Raw genomic sequence first — 17,614 nt, 5'->3', positions numbered from 1 at the left:
CTTTTTACTTTACTAATCCATGTATCAATGTTGTAGATGCAACTTTCTTATTACAGTGTGAGCATTGAAGGAAGAAGAGTGAGCAAAACTCAAAAAATTCCTAACTCGAGAAACACAAAACACAAAAGGCAAGGCCAAAACTCAAAACTCAAACTTCTCTTACATGAACAATTTGTGTCATACCATTGTGGATTGAGTGTGCATCATGTTTGTCATAGTTCTTTGGTTATGTGTGCATTGAAGGAAGGGAAGTGATCAAAACTCAAAAAACTGAAAACACATAATGCAACAATCAAATATATGGCCATTGTTTCATTGTTTGGCTAGATATTGCTTGTTGCCATTTGATAGTTAGAATCTTCCCATCTAGATTTAGAGTTCCTTTGCACTAAAAGAACATCATCATCATAGTTCACTCACATAAAAAGTTCAATCAAATTCCTACATTATATTAATCCACTCACTTCCATCCACTCACCCCCACACCTAGTCCACTAGATAATTATACACTAGAATCTAGCTAGTACTTGCTTTTGCACTTTTACACCATCTGCCTACACTTTTCACTTGCACCACTAAGCTTGCACCACTTGCACTACCCTTCCAACTTGAACCACCCACCTAAGACTTGTACCACCTAGGGTTTGCATAATCTCACAACTTGTACCATCTCACATAGCACTTACACTTGCACCACCTAGGCTTGTATCACCTACTACCAACACTTGTCACTTGCACCACTAGATTTGTACCACTTGTACTACCCTCACAACTTACACCACCCATAGGCTTGCACCACTTGTTCCACCTGCCTTCACTTGGCCACTTGCAATACTAGGTCTGCACCACTTCCACTACCCTCCCAACTTGCACCACCCACCTAGGACTTGCACCACCTAGGGTTTGCATCATCTCACGGCTTGCACCACCTTGCCTAGCACTTGCATCATCTAGCACTTACACTTGCACCAGCTAGGCTTACGCTTGTACCATTCACTTGTACCACCTAGGCTTACACTACCTACCTACATTTTCCACTTGCATCACCCACTTGCACCACTAGGTTTGCACCACTTGTACTACCCTCCCAACTTGCACCACCCACCTAGGACTTGCACCACCTAGGGTTTGCATCATCTCACGGCTTGCACCACCTTGCCTAGCACTTGCATCATCTAGCACTTACACTTGCACCAGCTAGGCTTACACTTGTACCATTCACTTGTACCACCTAGGCTTACACTACCTACCTACATTTTCCACTTGCATCACCCACTTGCACCACTAGGTTTGCACCACTTGTACTACCCTCATGACCTGCCCCACCCACCTAGGACTTGCACCACTTAGGGTTTGCATGATCTTACTTCTTGCACGAGCTCACCTAGCACTTACACTTGCACCACCTAGGCTTGCACCACATGTCTACACTTTGCACTTGCACTACCTACCTAGAACTTGCACCACTTGCCACTCTCACATATCAAATCATACTCCCACACACACATATCTCTACTCCTCTAAGGTCAAATTGACATGATTGTGATGTTTTAAGGAATTGTTGTACACATGTATATTGTTTGAACAAAAGAAAGTCTAATTTACACATCAGAGCCATCTTCCCTAAGAGGCCAACCCGACATTGTCAACCTACATTCGAATACGTACAACATGGTTTTTCCATTGGTAGCCATAGCACCTTCCATTTGAGGTGAGCATTGGCCTTCATTGCTTTAAGGGTTGTTTGTGCCTTCTCCAGGACCTTCCTTGGGTTGCTTGGGCCCAATGCTTCATTAAGGCTAGTAGCAATAGCCACATCAACAAGGATAGCCAACATGATTTGCACCTGGTTGTCTTGCTCTCCCTATGATTCATCCCACCTCATTCTAGCTTCCATATGGTCATTAGCACTTGGGTAATCATCTTCAGTAGCCTTGGCACTGATACTTGACAATGAGCATTGGTTTTGAGTCATCAAGCTTTAGCTATTGACTATGCAAATAGGGCAACCTACTATAATATACTTCATGGTAGCACTTATCTTATTTTTGGAGGTCAATTATGCTTCTTGTAATGTTTGTTTGATGTTTGATCACTTGAGGATGATATGTCAAATGTTATGAGATGCTATTGAGCTGATTTGAGCACACATTTGGCCCAATTTTCTCAGAGATTTCATTGCTATAGTAACAAGGTTGAATGTCATTTATCTAGGAAACTATATGCCTCTTGTCATTTGATACTCTCAAGGCTTGATATTGATGCTTGAATGTTAACTTGACACTTGGGGATGCTTGATACATGTATTGAACAGTTTTTGGGCTTTGATTGAGCTTGCATTAGCTCAATTTTGACGATCGTTTTCATGTTGTAATACAACATATAACAAGAACTTATTTATGATAGTTTATGTCTATTGTGGGTTCATGCAATCTTGTATTGATCCCTTGGATGTATGCTATATGGGACTTGGATGTATGGATGCCATTCACATGATGTCTTCACCTTTATTTGCTCATCTGGCATTTGAGTTATGCTTTAGTGGGAGCTATTTGGCTTTATGTATTGAGCCACTTACTTGACATTGGATGTTAGATTGCACATTGGGTCCACATTGGATTGCAACTAAGCTTGAGCTCCTTGCATGATTGTTATGCCATTGGATGTATTCCACTCTGACACTCTGAGGTTGATAGCTTTGGGTTATGGTCACATGTTTGCGAACTGCTAGTTATTTGTACATACCGCACATTATGCAAGATATACCTAATAGTTATAGTTTGCAGTTTATTAGTGATAGCTCATACTTGGCTTTGAGTTCTTACTATTGTACTTTGTTTTTAGCATGTTGTAATTATCATTCTCTACACTGTTTATGAGAGTAGTTACCTTGTCTTGATAGTTTCTTGACTACGATAGTGCAATCTTCAATATTGAGAAACTGGATGGGACCAACTACAACTCTTGCATGTTAAGACCCATTGATCTTGAGCATGCTCTTCTATGGAGGTCAAAAAGCATGGACTAGAAACATGATTGCATAGATAAGAGACAATGACGGCCACTTAAGTGAATTAGGTTCCAAGATAAAGTGCTTGGACTCATAAACACAATCTTGAGTAGGACATGACAATGATTGAAAGAACAAAAGTATCCTTATATTCATCCTTGAAAGTACATTATTTTATAGAGCAGGATGGTACCACTTTTCTTCACTCTACCTATGGGATTGAGTATCTCTTCCTAGATTCACCTACATGATGCTTGCCTAGTTGTTTCATACAAAGAGGCATACATGGATGTGATTGTACAAATCTCAACACCCCTCTTCAATCACAACCATGAAAAGCATTGAGTATATAAAGGCTGTCATGAGTAGAACCTTGCTAAGTGTGGTCATACCACAAAACATGGCTAAGGCATCCATGAGCTATTACAAGGCCTCACTAAGTGTGTAGAGGTTGTAGTGCAAAAAGGTTACATGAGAATTACAAGGCTTGTGATAAGAACATTAAGGCAAGTACATAGAAGTCTTTAAAAAAGTCAGTCAGAATAGAAGGGATAGGGCTTGTCCTTCATGAATGTCTTCTTCTTCTTCTTCTTCTTCTTCATGGTTTTCTCCTTCTTTGACATTTGCAAGGTAGGCCTTCTGTGACCTCTTCCTGGCATGACAGAACTTTTCAATGTGTCCGATTCTTTTGCAAAAGTTAGAAACCAGGTGGTCTTTCTATGCACAGAGATGATAGTCACTCATGGGACAAGGCTATGCAATCAGATTTTAACTCCTTACAAACAAACCATACATGGTATTTGGTTCCTTTGCCTAGTGACAAGAAGGTATTGTCATGAAAGTGGGTATAAAGGTTGAAAAGTATCCCTGGATGCCCCAAGCTTACTTATAAGGCTAGATTGGTAGCTAAGGGTTTCAAGCAAGAACATGGTATTGATTTCAATGAAGTATTTTCTCCTGTGGTCAAAATGATGACCCTATGCTTGGTACTAGCATTAGTTGTTCACCTAGATTTGGACCTTTATCAAATGGATGTAAGATGGCTTTTGTATATTGGGACTTGTGTGATGAGATTTGTATGCAACAACCTAAGGGCTTTAAGGAAAAAGACAAGGAATACCTAGTGTGCAAGTTGAGAAATAACCTTTATAGCCTTAAGCAGGTACTTAGGGAATGGTACCACAAATTTGATGCTTTTATGCATGCATAGGAATATAGCCGTAGTGCTATGGATCCGTGCTTATATAGAAGAAGGGTCATGATGGCAGCCTTATGATTTTGGTACTACGCAAATGATATGCTTATCGTTGGGAGAGCTCAAGATGAGCTGGATGCCTTGAAAACTCAGCTCAAGAAGAGCTTTGAGATGAAGGACATGGGACAAGCCTCGCATACTCTTGGGATGCACATTACATGCAATCACTCTAAGGGGCTTCTTTATTTGTCTCACAGAAGGAGTATATCCAGAAAGTTCTTGAGCAGTTTTACACACAGGATGGTAAGCCTATTGGATGTCCTCCACCTTCTCATGTAAAGGTTAATTAGGTCAATTGTCCATGGTCTATTGAGCAAAAGGCTAAGATGGCTAAAATCCCCTATGCATCTAGAGTGGGTAATTTGATGTATGCCATGATAGCTACTTGTCTTGATATAGCATTTGTATTGGGAGTTGTGGCACACTATATGGATACACCTAGCAGACTGTATTATGATACCGTAAAGGGTATCATGAGGTACCTAAAGGGCACAACAACTATGTACATATGTTATGGTGGCCAAGATACAGTAGTGGTGGGATACACTAACTTTAATTATGCAAGACATGTAGATAGTAGGAAGTTTGTCTCTAGTTATGTCTTCACCTTTGTTAGAGGTGTTGTTTGTTGCAACTATTGAGGCTTACAAGGATGCTCTTTGATTAGGCCACCTCAGCATTATTGATGTGGTCCCTACACTGTATTCGAATTCTATGAGTACTATTTAGTTGGCCATGAATCCCCCCAATCTTTCATGTGAAGAAGAAACACATTGAAGTGTGTTACCACTTCATCAGAGTGGTCATTGAGGACAGGTCTATTGACCTTGTCAAAATCTCAACTAACCAAAATCCTATAGATATGCTCACACAAAGTCTCTCAATGAAGTGTTTTGCCTTTCTTAGGATGTTGATGGGCATTGGATGAGATTTCATCTTTCCTCATCCTATTGTACTTATATACATTTGTACTTTGTCACTTTTTTCTAGTTCTCCTCATTAGGGACACATTCGCCTTTAAGTGGGAGGTTGTTGGGGGTTAAGGTGCCTATGGGTAGTCACCTGTGTATTACTACACTGATAATACCCACATACATGTACACTATAGGTGACGGGCACCCCTCACTATCACTTCATTCTTTATTCTTTCAATGACATTTGAATAAGGAAAGGCCGATCACACATTGTGATTGTTGGAGTTCCCCACATCTTGTGTCTCTCTCTCTTGCTCTTGCTCCTTTCACCATAGCTCTTGCTTTTTGCTTGCATGCTTCCACATTGGGCTCACTCCCTTCATTCCCCCCTTATATATCATGTACCACCAAGACCACACCTTAAAGTTTGTGATGCTATAGTCTGTTTTTGGACTACAAGAGGCTTTGAGATATATATGTGAGTTTTTGATAATGTGAGGTGATGGACCTTATTCCATCTTTCTCTTGTCTTGAGGTATCTTGGGTTTTGTAGTGGCTTTGATTTTTTGTTGGTTTTTGGGTCTAAGATAGCACCCTATTTGTCTCTCTCTTTTAGCTTTGCAATGTGCTTCTATGCCATGGCTATTTCATGGTTTTTTTTCTAGTCCAATTACTATAGCACAAAGGTGGATATTTCCACAATGTATTTTATATCTTTTGTTGAGGTAATTTCTAAAGTATTCAAGGTATGAGCTTAAAAACAAGAATTTCAATCCATAGATATCAAAGCAAGCTTTGAACTCATGATCCTCCTTATTGGCTAGGATATGGTATGTAGTGCTTATTTAAGAGACAATATGAGTTCCAAATCTCCAAAGTGACATGAGCAACTAAAGAAAGAGGTAAATTACTAAATTGAATTTCAAGCAATTAGTAAAATATTTTTGAAGCAATGTCAAGCAACAAGGTCATGTTATGAGAGATCACTATGGAATGTGCATCTTAGACTAGGTGTCTTAATCAATATATATGCAACCAAAACCAAAATCCAATCACAAGAGGTGTTTTTATAAATTTAGGAGTAGGTTAAGAGTAGCTCTAACCTTTAAGAAATCCTGATTTGAGTCCATTTGGCAAGCAATCTACAAGATTAAGCCAAATGATGCTTCCCAAATTTTGTAGATGATGATTAGACAACATCCACACTCTTATAACCATGTTAGGAATGTCATAAGCATTAAAAAATGGATTGATGAGTAGAAATTATTTGAAAACTTCAAGTTTTAGACTGCTTTTACCTCTCATCTAAAGCTAATTCTTTACTAATCATAACAAGGTTCCAAAAAGATATTACTAACATACTAAAGAATAAGGTGACCTTGCAAAGTTCCATTCATGGAAAAATTTGCCATTGTAAACAAGGCTTCTAAGTTTAAAGTTTACTACAAGGGATTAGATACCCCTTTGATAAATCATTAAAAGGCTTTCCAAGTACATATAACCATGCTACTAATGTCAGAAGACGTGGATCTAGAGCATGGCATGAGCTATGTAGGAGGATGGAAAATATAGACAAGGCTCATGAGGGCATAGACTCATACAAGACCAACTATCACATAAGTGAATTAGGCTCCAAGATTGAGACTTGGACTCATAAACACATTCTTGTGTGTATGGATAATGACAATGATACCAAGCGCATCTTATACAAAGATGTACTTTCAGTATCTATACCAAATCCCTCAAAACCATCCTCTAGAATCATTGGTTCCAGCTTGATACCCTCATATTTTGGTGTGATGGGAAGCAAAGAAAATGGGATCCCTAAAACCTCGAAGTGCTCAATGATTTCATATCTTGCAACTTCAATGAATCTATCAATGGAGCAGATGACGAGCTTAGAACCAACTGATGGGCCATATATAGTTACACTATTAAACAGATTTTCAAAGTAATGCAAGATAAAACTGTGAGATATGCGGTAATCCTAAGGTTTCAAAGAGATGGAGAGGATTATGCAAGGCCATAGAAGCATGTGGCAAGCTAGGGAAGAATGGAATACAAAAAGAGATTAGTTTGCACCAAGTCATAGACGAACCTTTCAATCACAAAAAATAGGGACCGTGATTCTCATAGAGATTCGCACCCTTACTGCAATCAAGGGGAGTAATGACAAGCATGCACTACAATGATTGCACATTCAAATTTTGAAATTTACCTTTAAAAATAAATTCGCTTAGTACCTCTAAAAATAAATTCACTTGGTAAATTCCCATACACATGACAGGAGGTCAAAGCCTAAACTACTCCGCATGGGCATGGAGTAGTTTAGAGACCCTCTCCATGTTGGCTATTCGTAGAGTCACTGTCATTGAGCACTTAAGCTATTCGCAAAGGTCACCTCATTCAGCACAGTGCATCTACTTACTATTATGGTCCCCATGCGAGTCCGTGACCTGCACTGACTATCCCAAGACTGGGTCAGTGCACGTGCATCATGCTGCTCCCCATCCTTCAGAATGCCTTTCAAGTGCCTGAGTGACTCCTATGATTGCTCTACTACTAGAGAGATTATCAATTCGACTAGACTAGAATGACCCATTCATGAAATAGATCTACGATGCCGGGTTTTCAAATGATGACGGTTTCATTAGCTCCCGCCTTGGAGGCTACATAACCTATGTGGGAAACAAGGGAATATAGCTATCTCGAGGCAAAGAATTGCCATAGCTAGAGCTATTCTGAGAAAGCCCACTATTGATATTTGGGGTATAGAACACCTAGATGCAAGGTTGTTGGCCAATGATTGTGCAGGCATTGGAGTAGCACGCATGTGGCCAGAAAGACCACTCCTTTTGTTTTTATTTTGAAATACAACTATGCTTTCATGCCATTTAGTGGTCATTGTTGCTTTGCCATTGCGGGTGATTATGTCGCGATTGGGAGGGACTTCACATGTGGGATGAAGAACCTAATGTACACATTGGTCCACAAGCACATGAAGGCTAATTGTCAAAAGGTTAGAGAGTATAGGTGCAATATTGGGAAGTCCAACGGTTGGCTGCAGACATGGTTTTCTTAGATCTTCCATTTGGTGGCATGCTTCATGGATACCCATCATGTCCATCATGGGATAGACTATTGGAGGACCATGTGTGTTTTGGTACATCTACGACTACTTCCTCATTATCAGATTATGGATGGTTATTGGTGATGTCCTCCATTGCAAGTGATGTGTTTCTATAATGCTTCTCATGGAATGCAATGCAACAATTAGCCATGTGCTTATTTGTAACAACTTTGTGTTTTGCAGGCCCTTCTGTGGGATGGGTAGAGAGACATGCGCGCATCCCTAGTTTGGAGATATGGCATTGTATCCTAGTGTTGCATCATTCTCCTTATGGCTATATGGAATTGGTAGGTGCCAGGGTGGAGGTACTCTTCACACTAGGAACATGTGATATTGACAATATTTTTATGGCATGTAGCAATGGTTTAATGATTTGCTTATTGTTATGTAGTGTTCTATATCCATGTTGTCTTTTGTACAAAGGCATGGATATGAGCCACCTATGTATTTGGATTCTAGTCGTCCTTTGTTTGAGGCGCTTCAAACTCGGACCCTTAGACTTGGTTATCTACCACTACTTACCTCATGAGAGCAAAGCACACGACACCAATGGGGATGATTTGAGGGGACCCATGTAGAGGAGTTCTGCATTTATGGCATGCTAATTGGATCTTCTTTGTTGCCATGGGGGGATTACCCTTGAGTTGGGTTGTGGTATGGCCCCATTGCTACAGGCTTGCCTCCAGACAAGTCATTTGTGTGTCTCAATGGATGGTGATGGGGCATTGGTCTCATCACATGTTTTACCTCTTCTTCATCCTACAAAGAAGAGGCAGATTGAGGAGGTTGCTAGTAGCTCATAGGGAGGTGATGATGCGATCGATATTTTGGTAGGAGTGTCTCCATATGATAACTAGTAAGCATTTGTCCTGTTTTGATATGTGGTAATGCTAGGGATATTTTGTTGCTCTTATCATTTTGTATCTATGCTTGGTTTGACCTATTAGCAATGATGATTTGGAGTCTATGGATTGGGATTTGTTTTGTCATTTGGCATCTATATTTATTTTGTCTTTTTTGGTTTGTTTGGAAGGAGTGAGCAAAGCTAGTTATGAACTAGAGTTTTTTGCTTGTAGACTATTTGTTTGACATCCCATTGAGTGAATGTGAACACTCTTTTCCTTCATTTGTCTACCGTATTTTGCTAGAGTATGCAGAGACTATAGCGAGAAATATGGCTCAAGATCTGCTTTGCAACCAACAAATGAAGGATCTTCGACAAAGAAGATGCATTTTCTTGGACGATGAGAACATAGAAGGCAATGATATTATTTAGATTGGTGTTGAGGATACTTATGACATTGTATGGTGAAAAAAATAAACCTTTGATGTATTCTTATAAGGTTAACAACTTTGACGTTGATAATTTGCATGGTATGGGATCATTTTGTTATATTTGTTGTGCCCCAATCTTTAGTTCTTTAGTTCTATGAAGTCGCTCATTCTTCTTGTTGCTCATTTCACAACGCTCGTTGTTTGGGATACCTCTTATGGTGGAAGCAAGAAGAAGAAGAAGATATAGAAGCAATAACTCTGAAGTTTGCACACACAAGAATGAGACATTCTTTTAGTTTTGAACTTTAAATACATGGGGTTGCTCCATGGCCTGGCATCCTTGGCCCTTTTCCTCTCTCTTGTTCGAGCCTATTTTGTTTGTTTACAATGCTGTCAAGCCATTATAGATTGTTGTAGATACTGAAGTGACTTTTACTGGACTACTAGACTCTATGGACTTGGTTGGCTTACATGTAGCCTTAATTATCATTGTAGAACTTCTCTATGCATACATGGGTTTAAAGCTAGAGCTCTCAAATTTTACAAGAATGAACTCTGTATGTTGCAAAATTCAAAGAGATAAAAGTATTTTGTTTGAGAACTTTCAGGGCTAAGACAATTTAAAATGCTAATTTGTCATCTTTTTGGCACATGCAAAATTCAAAGAAATATTTTGTTTGAGAACTTTCATGGCTAAGACCATTGAAAATGCTAATTTGTCATCTTTTTGGCACTTGACTACTCTTCTTCTTCATTGTTTTTACCTTTGGGCCATTTCCTTCTTTACGCTTGAACTTTGTTGAGTCTTGCTGACCTAGCTTCAATTGCATTTGACCAACTTTGCATTATGTATTTCCTTATCTTGCAACCATTTTCATTTTGGGTTAACATGCTTCCTACACCAAAAGTGTAGCCATATATGTCCACTAGTTGTGACTTATATAACATCCTTTGGCCTTCTTTGTCTTGGTAGATGACATGGTTCTATAAATCCTTTAGCTTCTTCTTTGCTATGGATGATCGAACTCATAAAGTGCAATATTGGTGTTGAGAATTCGAAAAGGATTGAACATAGGAGGGGTTAAAAGCTAATGGTTCTTGATGATTCATGATTCAAAGTAGTTAAGCATTAGGAAGAGGCAAGGGCTTCATACAACTAAATCTAGTATGTCCCATGTTTTTAGACTTGGTGCAAAATGGAACATATTGGGCCCTCCCTTGGTTTTGTAGACACTCATGCCTTGTGTGCTTGTACATACAGTTAAGGGAAGTTGCACCTCTTATATGCTAAGGAATTTGCATGCCTTGCTTGACTTTATCATTAAATGTCTTCATAGCTTCCATTAGATCCTAGAATTTCCTATCCATTTGGTGTCTAGAACTCCTTGGTTCCATGGTCTTGCCCTTGTCTTTTTTACCAAATATTGGGCTTCGCTCTAACCTTCGATTCTCTTACATTCTAATAAGCTATACTCTAGCCTCATGGCTTCTTCGAGTACCATATTCAAGTCCTTATATTCTAAGTTTGGATTAGTAGCCATTATGTAAGAGATATTTTCATTCTTGATTCCTCAAACAAAGGATTTGGCTATGTTATTGTTAGTTGGGACTTCATCTCATCAATTCTCTTGATTATGTTTTGGCATGGTTTCAAATAATTCATAACTAGCTCTCTCGATCTCTAAAGTGTCCACCATCAATTTTACAATCAAAACAATCTCTATAAATTGAGCCAAGCATTGCAAGGGAGCACAAGATGGGGGGCAAACCTTATTGAAATTGATTTCATGTCATTATTGTTTGATTCCATCATGTGGTCTCACGAGTGTCAACCAAACTCGAGCTATACTTGTGAGACGTAACCTTAAGGCATTAGCCATGTGGAGGCTTGACAGCTTTGTGGGATGACAAGTTTGTTTGAATTGATGCATGAAATCATATGTATCCTTCATTCCACTAAAATTTTCAATTTGCTTCGCTATAATTGGGATTCCTTTGACTCCCTTATCTACGAGTGGCTAGGCTCATGTGGCTAGGCTCATGGTTTAGGTTGATTTCCTTAGTTATTATGGGAACCCTCTACCAAATTGGGATTCCTTTGAGTCAAACTTATGTGGCTAGGCTCATGGTTTAGGTTGATTTCCTTAGTTATTATGGGAACCCTCTACCAAATTTTTCACCAATAGTTGCTTTTAACTCATCAAAACTTGCCTAGTCAAAGTTAATGTTTCAAAGAGTATTGATATAAACATAGAAAAAGAGATTCTCCTTTTTTGGGGAAGCATTAGCCATTACATCTATACTCTCAAAAATACTTGAATGGAAGAAACTTTGAAATTCTATAGATGCACCTTATGTATCCCTACGTAGTGGAAGTTTAAGTTAAAAAGAGTCACAAAGAAAAAAACATAGGTTTTGTAACTTGTTTTGTTGAGAACAAATTAACCTACCACTTTCTTGTGGTGCATGTATGTGCAAATAAATAAATGATCCCTTGTTTGCAAACATACAACATGATTTGTAGTCTTAGCACTTCATTCCTTTATGCTAATATCCAGAGATGTTTCAAAAATATGCACATGGAGTATTGAGGATCATGTGTTCAAATCAAGCTTAGTGTTGAGTGTTCTTTTGTTGATCATTCAATCAAAATAGTTACTCTTGAAGGTTCCACTTCATGGTAGTATGGTGCACTCTCCAAAGAAATATTTTGAGCTATTGCCGTGCTTTCTATAAAAATATTGTGGGTTTAGCTCTCTTTTTGGGCAAAAATGAGAGCAATTAAGACAATTGATAACATTAGCAATGTTGGAAAATAAATGCTCTAAACAATGCCTAGGAACAAGGTATTGACTGTTAAGCTCATGTATTTCCTTATGAGAGAGGTCTTGCTATCTTATTGTGTTTTGCAAGCTCTTACAATTGTCTTGTATAAAAGTGACAAACATATGAAGTTTGATGAAAAAATCCTTCCAAAAATGTGAGTGAAAGGTTCTTGTATATGCTATCGAACACTTTTTTTGTGAACGTTGGTTGAATGTGAGGTACTCAAGGGTCGAGACCTCTAGCCCGAAAGAAGAAGTTATTGACCTTCTACCCTTAGATTCCAGATTAACCCTATTTTGCAAAGGGTTTAGGGCTTGAATAAAGAGAAGGATTGTCCAAAGATAAAGAGAAAAACGAGATATTTTAGAAAGGGTAGTGGAAGTTGGGCATTTTGGACGGCAATGTGTCAAAATTAAAAGTGGATAGATGGGGGTGGGAGAGCCACCCAATCAAAACCAAGCGTTAAGGATATGAGTCATCTAAGGTCCTTCTTTCCTGTCTCTCCATAGTCAGAAACCACAAACAAGGTGTGTGTCGAGCAGCAGACAGGCACGTTCTTCCTCTCAGGGTCTCTCTCTCTCTCTCTCTCTCTCTCTCTCTTCCCCAGGCGAGTAAACCCTAGCTCGATCCTGCGAGAAGCAGACATGGCCTCCTCTCTCGCCTCGAGCACCCTCTCCTCTTTGACAGCTGTCGCGGCCATCTCGTCCAGCAGCAGCTCCCTCATGCCGAGCCGCGTCTCCTGCCGCCCCCTCCCTGGCGCTGGCGCCTCCCGCCTCTGCGTTCGCGCCTGTGAAGCCGCTGCCGCCGAGCCCCCCGCTGCGAAGCCGGCCGAGAAGCCCGCCGAGAAGCCCAAGCCTATTGGTCCTCCTCGTGGAGCCAAGGTATAGCGTCTTGCTTTACATTACTTCATTCTTCGCTCACAGAGTCCATCTTCGAGATCGGTTTTTGTTGTCCCGACGGCGGCTTGTCGCAATGCTAGCTTTCCATTGACGGATATCGAGTGTCCTTCATTGAAATGACTGGCTATTACTGGTTCTCAATGGCAAAGATGCATAGTGATGCCATGGCTGTCTGTCGAGTGAATCCGGTCAGCGGTCCGTTTAAGTATAATGACGACGCTGATGATGACGATGATCAGGACTGGAGTTATGCTTCTTAATACTGGAATGAAAGTTTTCGTAACGATGACATAGATGCACTAAAGAGTCTAACGCTGGCAGTAATCATGCAGGTGAAGATTTTGAGGCCTGAATCGTACTGGTTCAACATAGTTGGCACTGTCGTTGCCGTTGATCAGGTATCCGAAACGCTTGCATGAATTAGCGTGCTGCGCCTAAGCCTTCAGCATTTACTCTGTAAAAGCTCCTTTTTTAATCTGTTTTCTCTTTGCTTTTGCTTGCAGGCTCCAACCACACGGTACCCTGTTGTGGTGAGATTTGACAAAGTTAACTACGCCAACATTTCCACAAATAACTACGCTTTAGACGAAGTCGCGGTCGTATGAACAGAAGTATGGAAGGTGTTCCTCTAGGCACCCTTACATAGTCTGTTTGTACCTCATCTGCTATATTGCCATTTATCAAGATTGAAGGATCGGGCAATCATGTAACTTGCTTGTTCATTATTATAACGCTGTTGCCGGGTCTCTTGACATTTTGCGTTGTACAAATTTTTACGGTTCACAATCGAACTATTAACTAAGCTCGAAGACACTGCGATGCCCGTTGTGTAACGGTTTTGCTGATTCCAGGAAGGAAATCTTGATGTACATGATTAGAGTGGTTTTTTTTTTGAGTCGCTTCTGTCTCCTTAACCTCTATATTAACAGCATGGATGTTAACATGGACGTAGCATAGGAACAGTTCACAGTCAGTGATCTAAGAGAGTACGCAGGATTAAACACTTGAGACCTCAAACCTTAGTCTCAACTACATCAAGATTTTCCAATTGCACTGGATCTTAAGCAATAATAGATGATCATTGAGATATTTCTGTCGCAGATTTTCACGAAATCATGCCAATAGACGCCTGTAAAGGCTTACAGATGTGAATGAAGTGTCTACGAGGTTTCCCACCCTGGAGCAGTCTTGAGAGAGAGAGAGAGAGAGAGGCTATTTTGTTTCGGTGTAAGATTTCGAAGGTTAAAAATGTAAGAATATATGTGCTATGTTCGTTTGGACTATTCTTGAACTTCATAGAACCTCGGCAGACTTCCTCATAGACGGAAGTATTTAACGGTCTCTGCATAGATTCCAAGAATATAGATGCATTAGTGAAGCAGTTTTCTCGTAAAAATCCAGACACGTCTCGCCAATTCCAGATAACCGTATAACTTGGTAGTAGAAGCTCCTTCCGAGAAGACTTGCTTGGATGGATCCTCTATAAAATTCATCTCACAACGGAGTCGCTGAGAATCCTATGAGGGACGTATTCCATAGAGTCTCGGGATAATTGGGCCTAAGAAGATTTATATGTACTGAAACGATGAGAAGATCTAATAAAAATGCTCACGAAGAGTGACGTTCACAATGTTCCATAGATTGGCAGAAAAGCTGTGATGGTGATGCTTCAGGGAGGAAGCTGTGAAACTCTTCAAATCTGAATGGCATAAATCAGGGTACGTTCGTACCTACCTAGTTAAGTCTGGCTGAATTACTCCTTCGTCTGAGAATTCTACAGGTCAGTTCCAGCTCCAATCTTCTGCTAAGGGTTATTACCTCAGATGCTCTTTCCTCAGCCTGGTCGTGGGTAAGTGTTGCAGCACCATATATAGATCTAAGACGCTTAAAAATAATTGAGCTCAACATCAGACTCGACAGCTCCGTGGCGAGAAAAGCAGTCACTTTGAAGAAATTTCCATTGAAAATTTATGCTCATTTCTTACTCTATATGGGCAATGGAAATTGCCATTCTCTACCAGGAAGGAACGCCTAACAATCTACTTCAAGGCAGGCTTCTTGACCGAGTTCTCATTGTAATGTACTCATCATTCCAAAGGTAGTTCCAATAGTGAAAGTGAAGGTCTAGTTGTGATTTGAACGCTTCGAGCAAGGAATGATCTTTCATAAATGAAGCAATGAAAATGTGCATGAGCCACCACCTTGCAGGCTAGTCAAAATCATTTTGTTAAAGTTATTGAATGTTAATCACATTTGCAAAGGTTCAAAGAGGGATCCATCTTTGGGTAAAGATGGTTGTGAATCGAAATACTCTACCTTCTTCAATAGCATAAAGTCTAATAATACATTGAAAAGTGTAAAAATCAACATAAACAAAGCATATTCCAACATAAAACAAAAAGTAAATAATATAACATTTGTTGTGACCAACAATAAATAGTCAAGAGACAATAAATATTCCAAGGACAATTGACTAATAAAAACAATGCCATAAGAACTCTTTACATATGTAAATACCAGTCCACATATTATGAAATAACACACTAGTGGTAATCATTGTTGTAAATAATTATCATAGTAGGTGAACATATTACGATATAGCCCAGTAATCATTGATGTACACAAAGGTGAGGTTTATGCTTGGAAAAAAGGTACCATCATTGATGTACATAAAGATGAGGTTTATGCTTGGAAAAGACAGATATGTTTGTTAATTTTTGTTTTGAAGCGAAACCATGTAAGGCCTTCATCCTTTAGGAAACTCATTTTGAGGCCATCATCCATCTAAATGTTGCCTCTTGGCAACATATACCCGGGGTGAGAAGCAATTATACTTAGTTGCTAGGGGTGAGAAGCAATTATACTTAGTTGCTAGTGGCAAGACATATAGTGACTACGGTGGGAGTGCAAAATAGTGACATGTTATCCATTGGGATTAATCTAAATGTGATTAGATTAGATATTTAGATTAAGTAATTTCAATCCTAATAGACAAGTGGATATAGTTAATAATAACATCGAGCTTTGGAATTTTAGTATTTTCTTTTAACAAAGGAGGATGAATATAATTAAAATAAACGGATAAAAACTCCTCAAAAAGGTCAAAATAATATGAAAGGTATTGTCAATGTTCTAATGTGAAGGGAGGTGGAGTCTAAAAACATTATTGTTGATCTTTCTAGGGAATTTGAAAGGGCCATAAAACCTAGGAGCAAGCTTAACATTTGGGCTTTTCTCAAAGCTTTCCAATCTACATTTCTCAATTTAGAAACTCACAAGATTTTCTTCACTAAGTTCCTTGGCTTGCCTTTTCTTGTTAGCTTAAGCTCACGAGTGATTGCTAGGTTTTAGTAATAATTTCTTACATAATTAAGAATCTTAGATTGACCTTGCACCAAATCAAGGTTGATGTTGCACCAAATCGAGGTGCAAGTTTAACATTAGAATTTTTCTCAGCACTATGTAATCTATGTTTCTCAATTTGCAACCAAACATAATCACCTTCTCTAAAAACACATAGCTTGGCATTTCTTATTAGCTTGCTTAACATAGGATTGTTGGGCCATAGCAATCAATTGTTTAATGTGGTCAAAAATAACGAAGTGAGTATATATCCAATCATCAATAGAAGGCATTTTTTGACTTAAATGAAAATTGGTGTTAGCATTTTGCGACCATAGATAATTTCAAAAGGTGCTTTGTGTATAGCAGAGTGAGGTGTATTATTGTAGGCAAATTGTAAAAGATGTAAATATTGATCCCATGTGCTGGGTGAAGAGATAGTATATGCACAAATTAAATCAAGAATGGTGCTATTAGTGGCTTTAGTTTTGCCATTAGTTTTAGGACGTAAGGTTGAACTAAAATTAATTCTAGTACCAAGGTTAGAGATTAGAGTTATCCTAAAATTATTGTAAAAACCGGGATCACGATCAGATACAATAATGTTTGGTAGACCATGATGTATAAAGATATGTTTAAGAAAAAGATTAGCAGCTTGTGAAGGAATTAGAGTTTTCTTGTAGGGAATAAAATATGCTTGCTTACTAAATCTATCGATAATAGTCCAAAGTATATTATTTTGCGAAGAATTCATTATCAAACCAATAATAAAATCCAGTGTTCCCAAGGTGAGTTAGGAATAGGTAAAGGCATTATCAAACCATACTATTGGCCATGATGTCTTTTAATTCTTTGGCAAATCCACGTGAGGCCAATAAAAATCTTCTTACAAATTACGAAGAGTAGAAATTATGATGCCACGATGACCCATATAAGGTGGATCGTGAACTTCTTGGAGAATAA

General features: G+C 39.0%; 1 protein-coding gene across 1 annotated transcript; it reads left to right on the top strand.

Annotated features, from left to right (window-relative positions):
• Window positions 1-12,900: 12,900 nt before the first annotated feature.
• Window positions 12,901-14,063, top strand: LOC148037664 (uncharacterized). Its single transcript, XM_087676613.1, has 3 exons — window positions 12,901-13,291; window positions 13,642-13,707; window positions 13,813-14,063. The coding sequence occupies exons 1-3, from the start codon at window positions 13,055-13,057 to the stop codon at window positions 13,912-13,914; spliced, it is 405 nt and encodes a 134-aa protein (XP_087532739.1). The 5' UTR covers window positions 12,901-13,054; the 3' UTR covers window positions 13,915-14,063.
• The last annotated feature ends 3,551 nt before the right edge of the window (window positions 14,064-17,614 follow it).

The sequence above is a fragment of the Lygodium microphyllum genome, chromosome 4, assembly GCF_053477565.2.
Source record: "Lygodium microphyllum isolate KBCC chromosome 4, Lygodium_microphyllum_v1.1.10, whole genome shotgun sequence".
Lineage (NCBI taxonomy): Eukaryota > Viridiplantae > Streptophyta > Polypodiopsida > Schizaeales > Lygodiaceae > Lygodium > Lygodium microphyllum.
This window is presented reverse-complemented; position numbering and strand designations above follow the sequence as displayed.

Excerpts from the sequence above, each read along its gene's own strand:
- LOC148037664 (XM_087676613.1), top strand. The coding sequence starts at position 13,055 with ATGGCCTCCTCTCTCGCCTCGAGCACCCTCTCCTCTTTGACAGCTGTC. Across the intron at positions 13,292-13,641 it reads GTCCTCCTCGTGGAGCCAAG|GTGAAGATTTTGAGGCCTGA; the intron begins GTATAGCGTCTT and ends GTAATCATGCAG. Across the intron at positions 13,708-13,812 it reads CTGTCGTTGCCGTTGATCAG|GCTCCAACCACACGGTACCC; the intron begins GTATCCGAAACG and ends TTTTGCTTGCAG.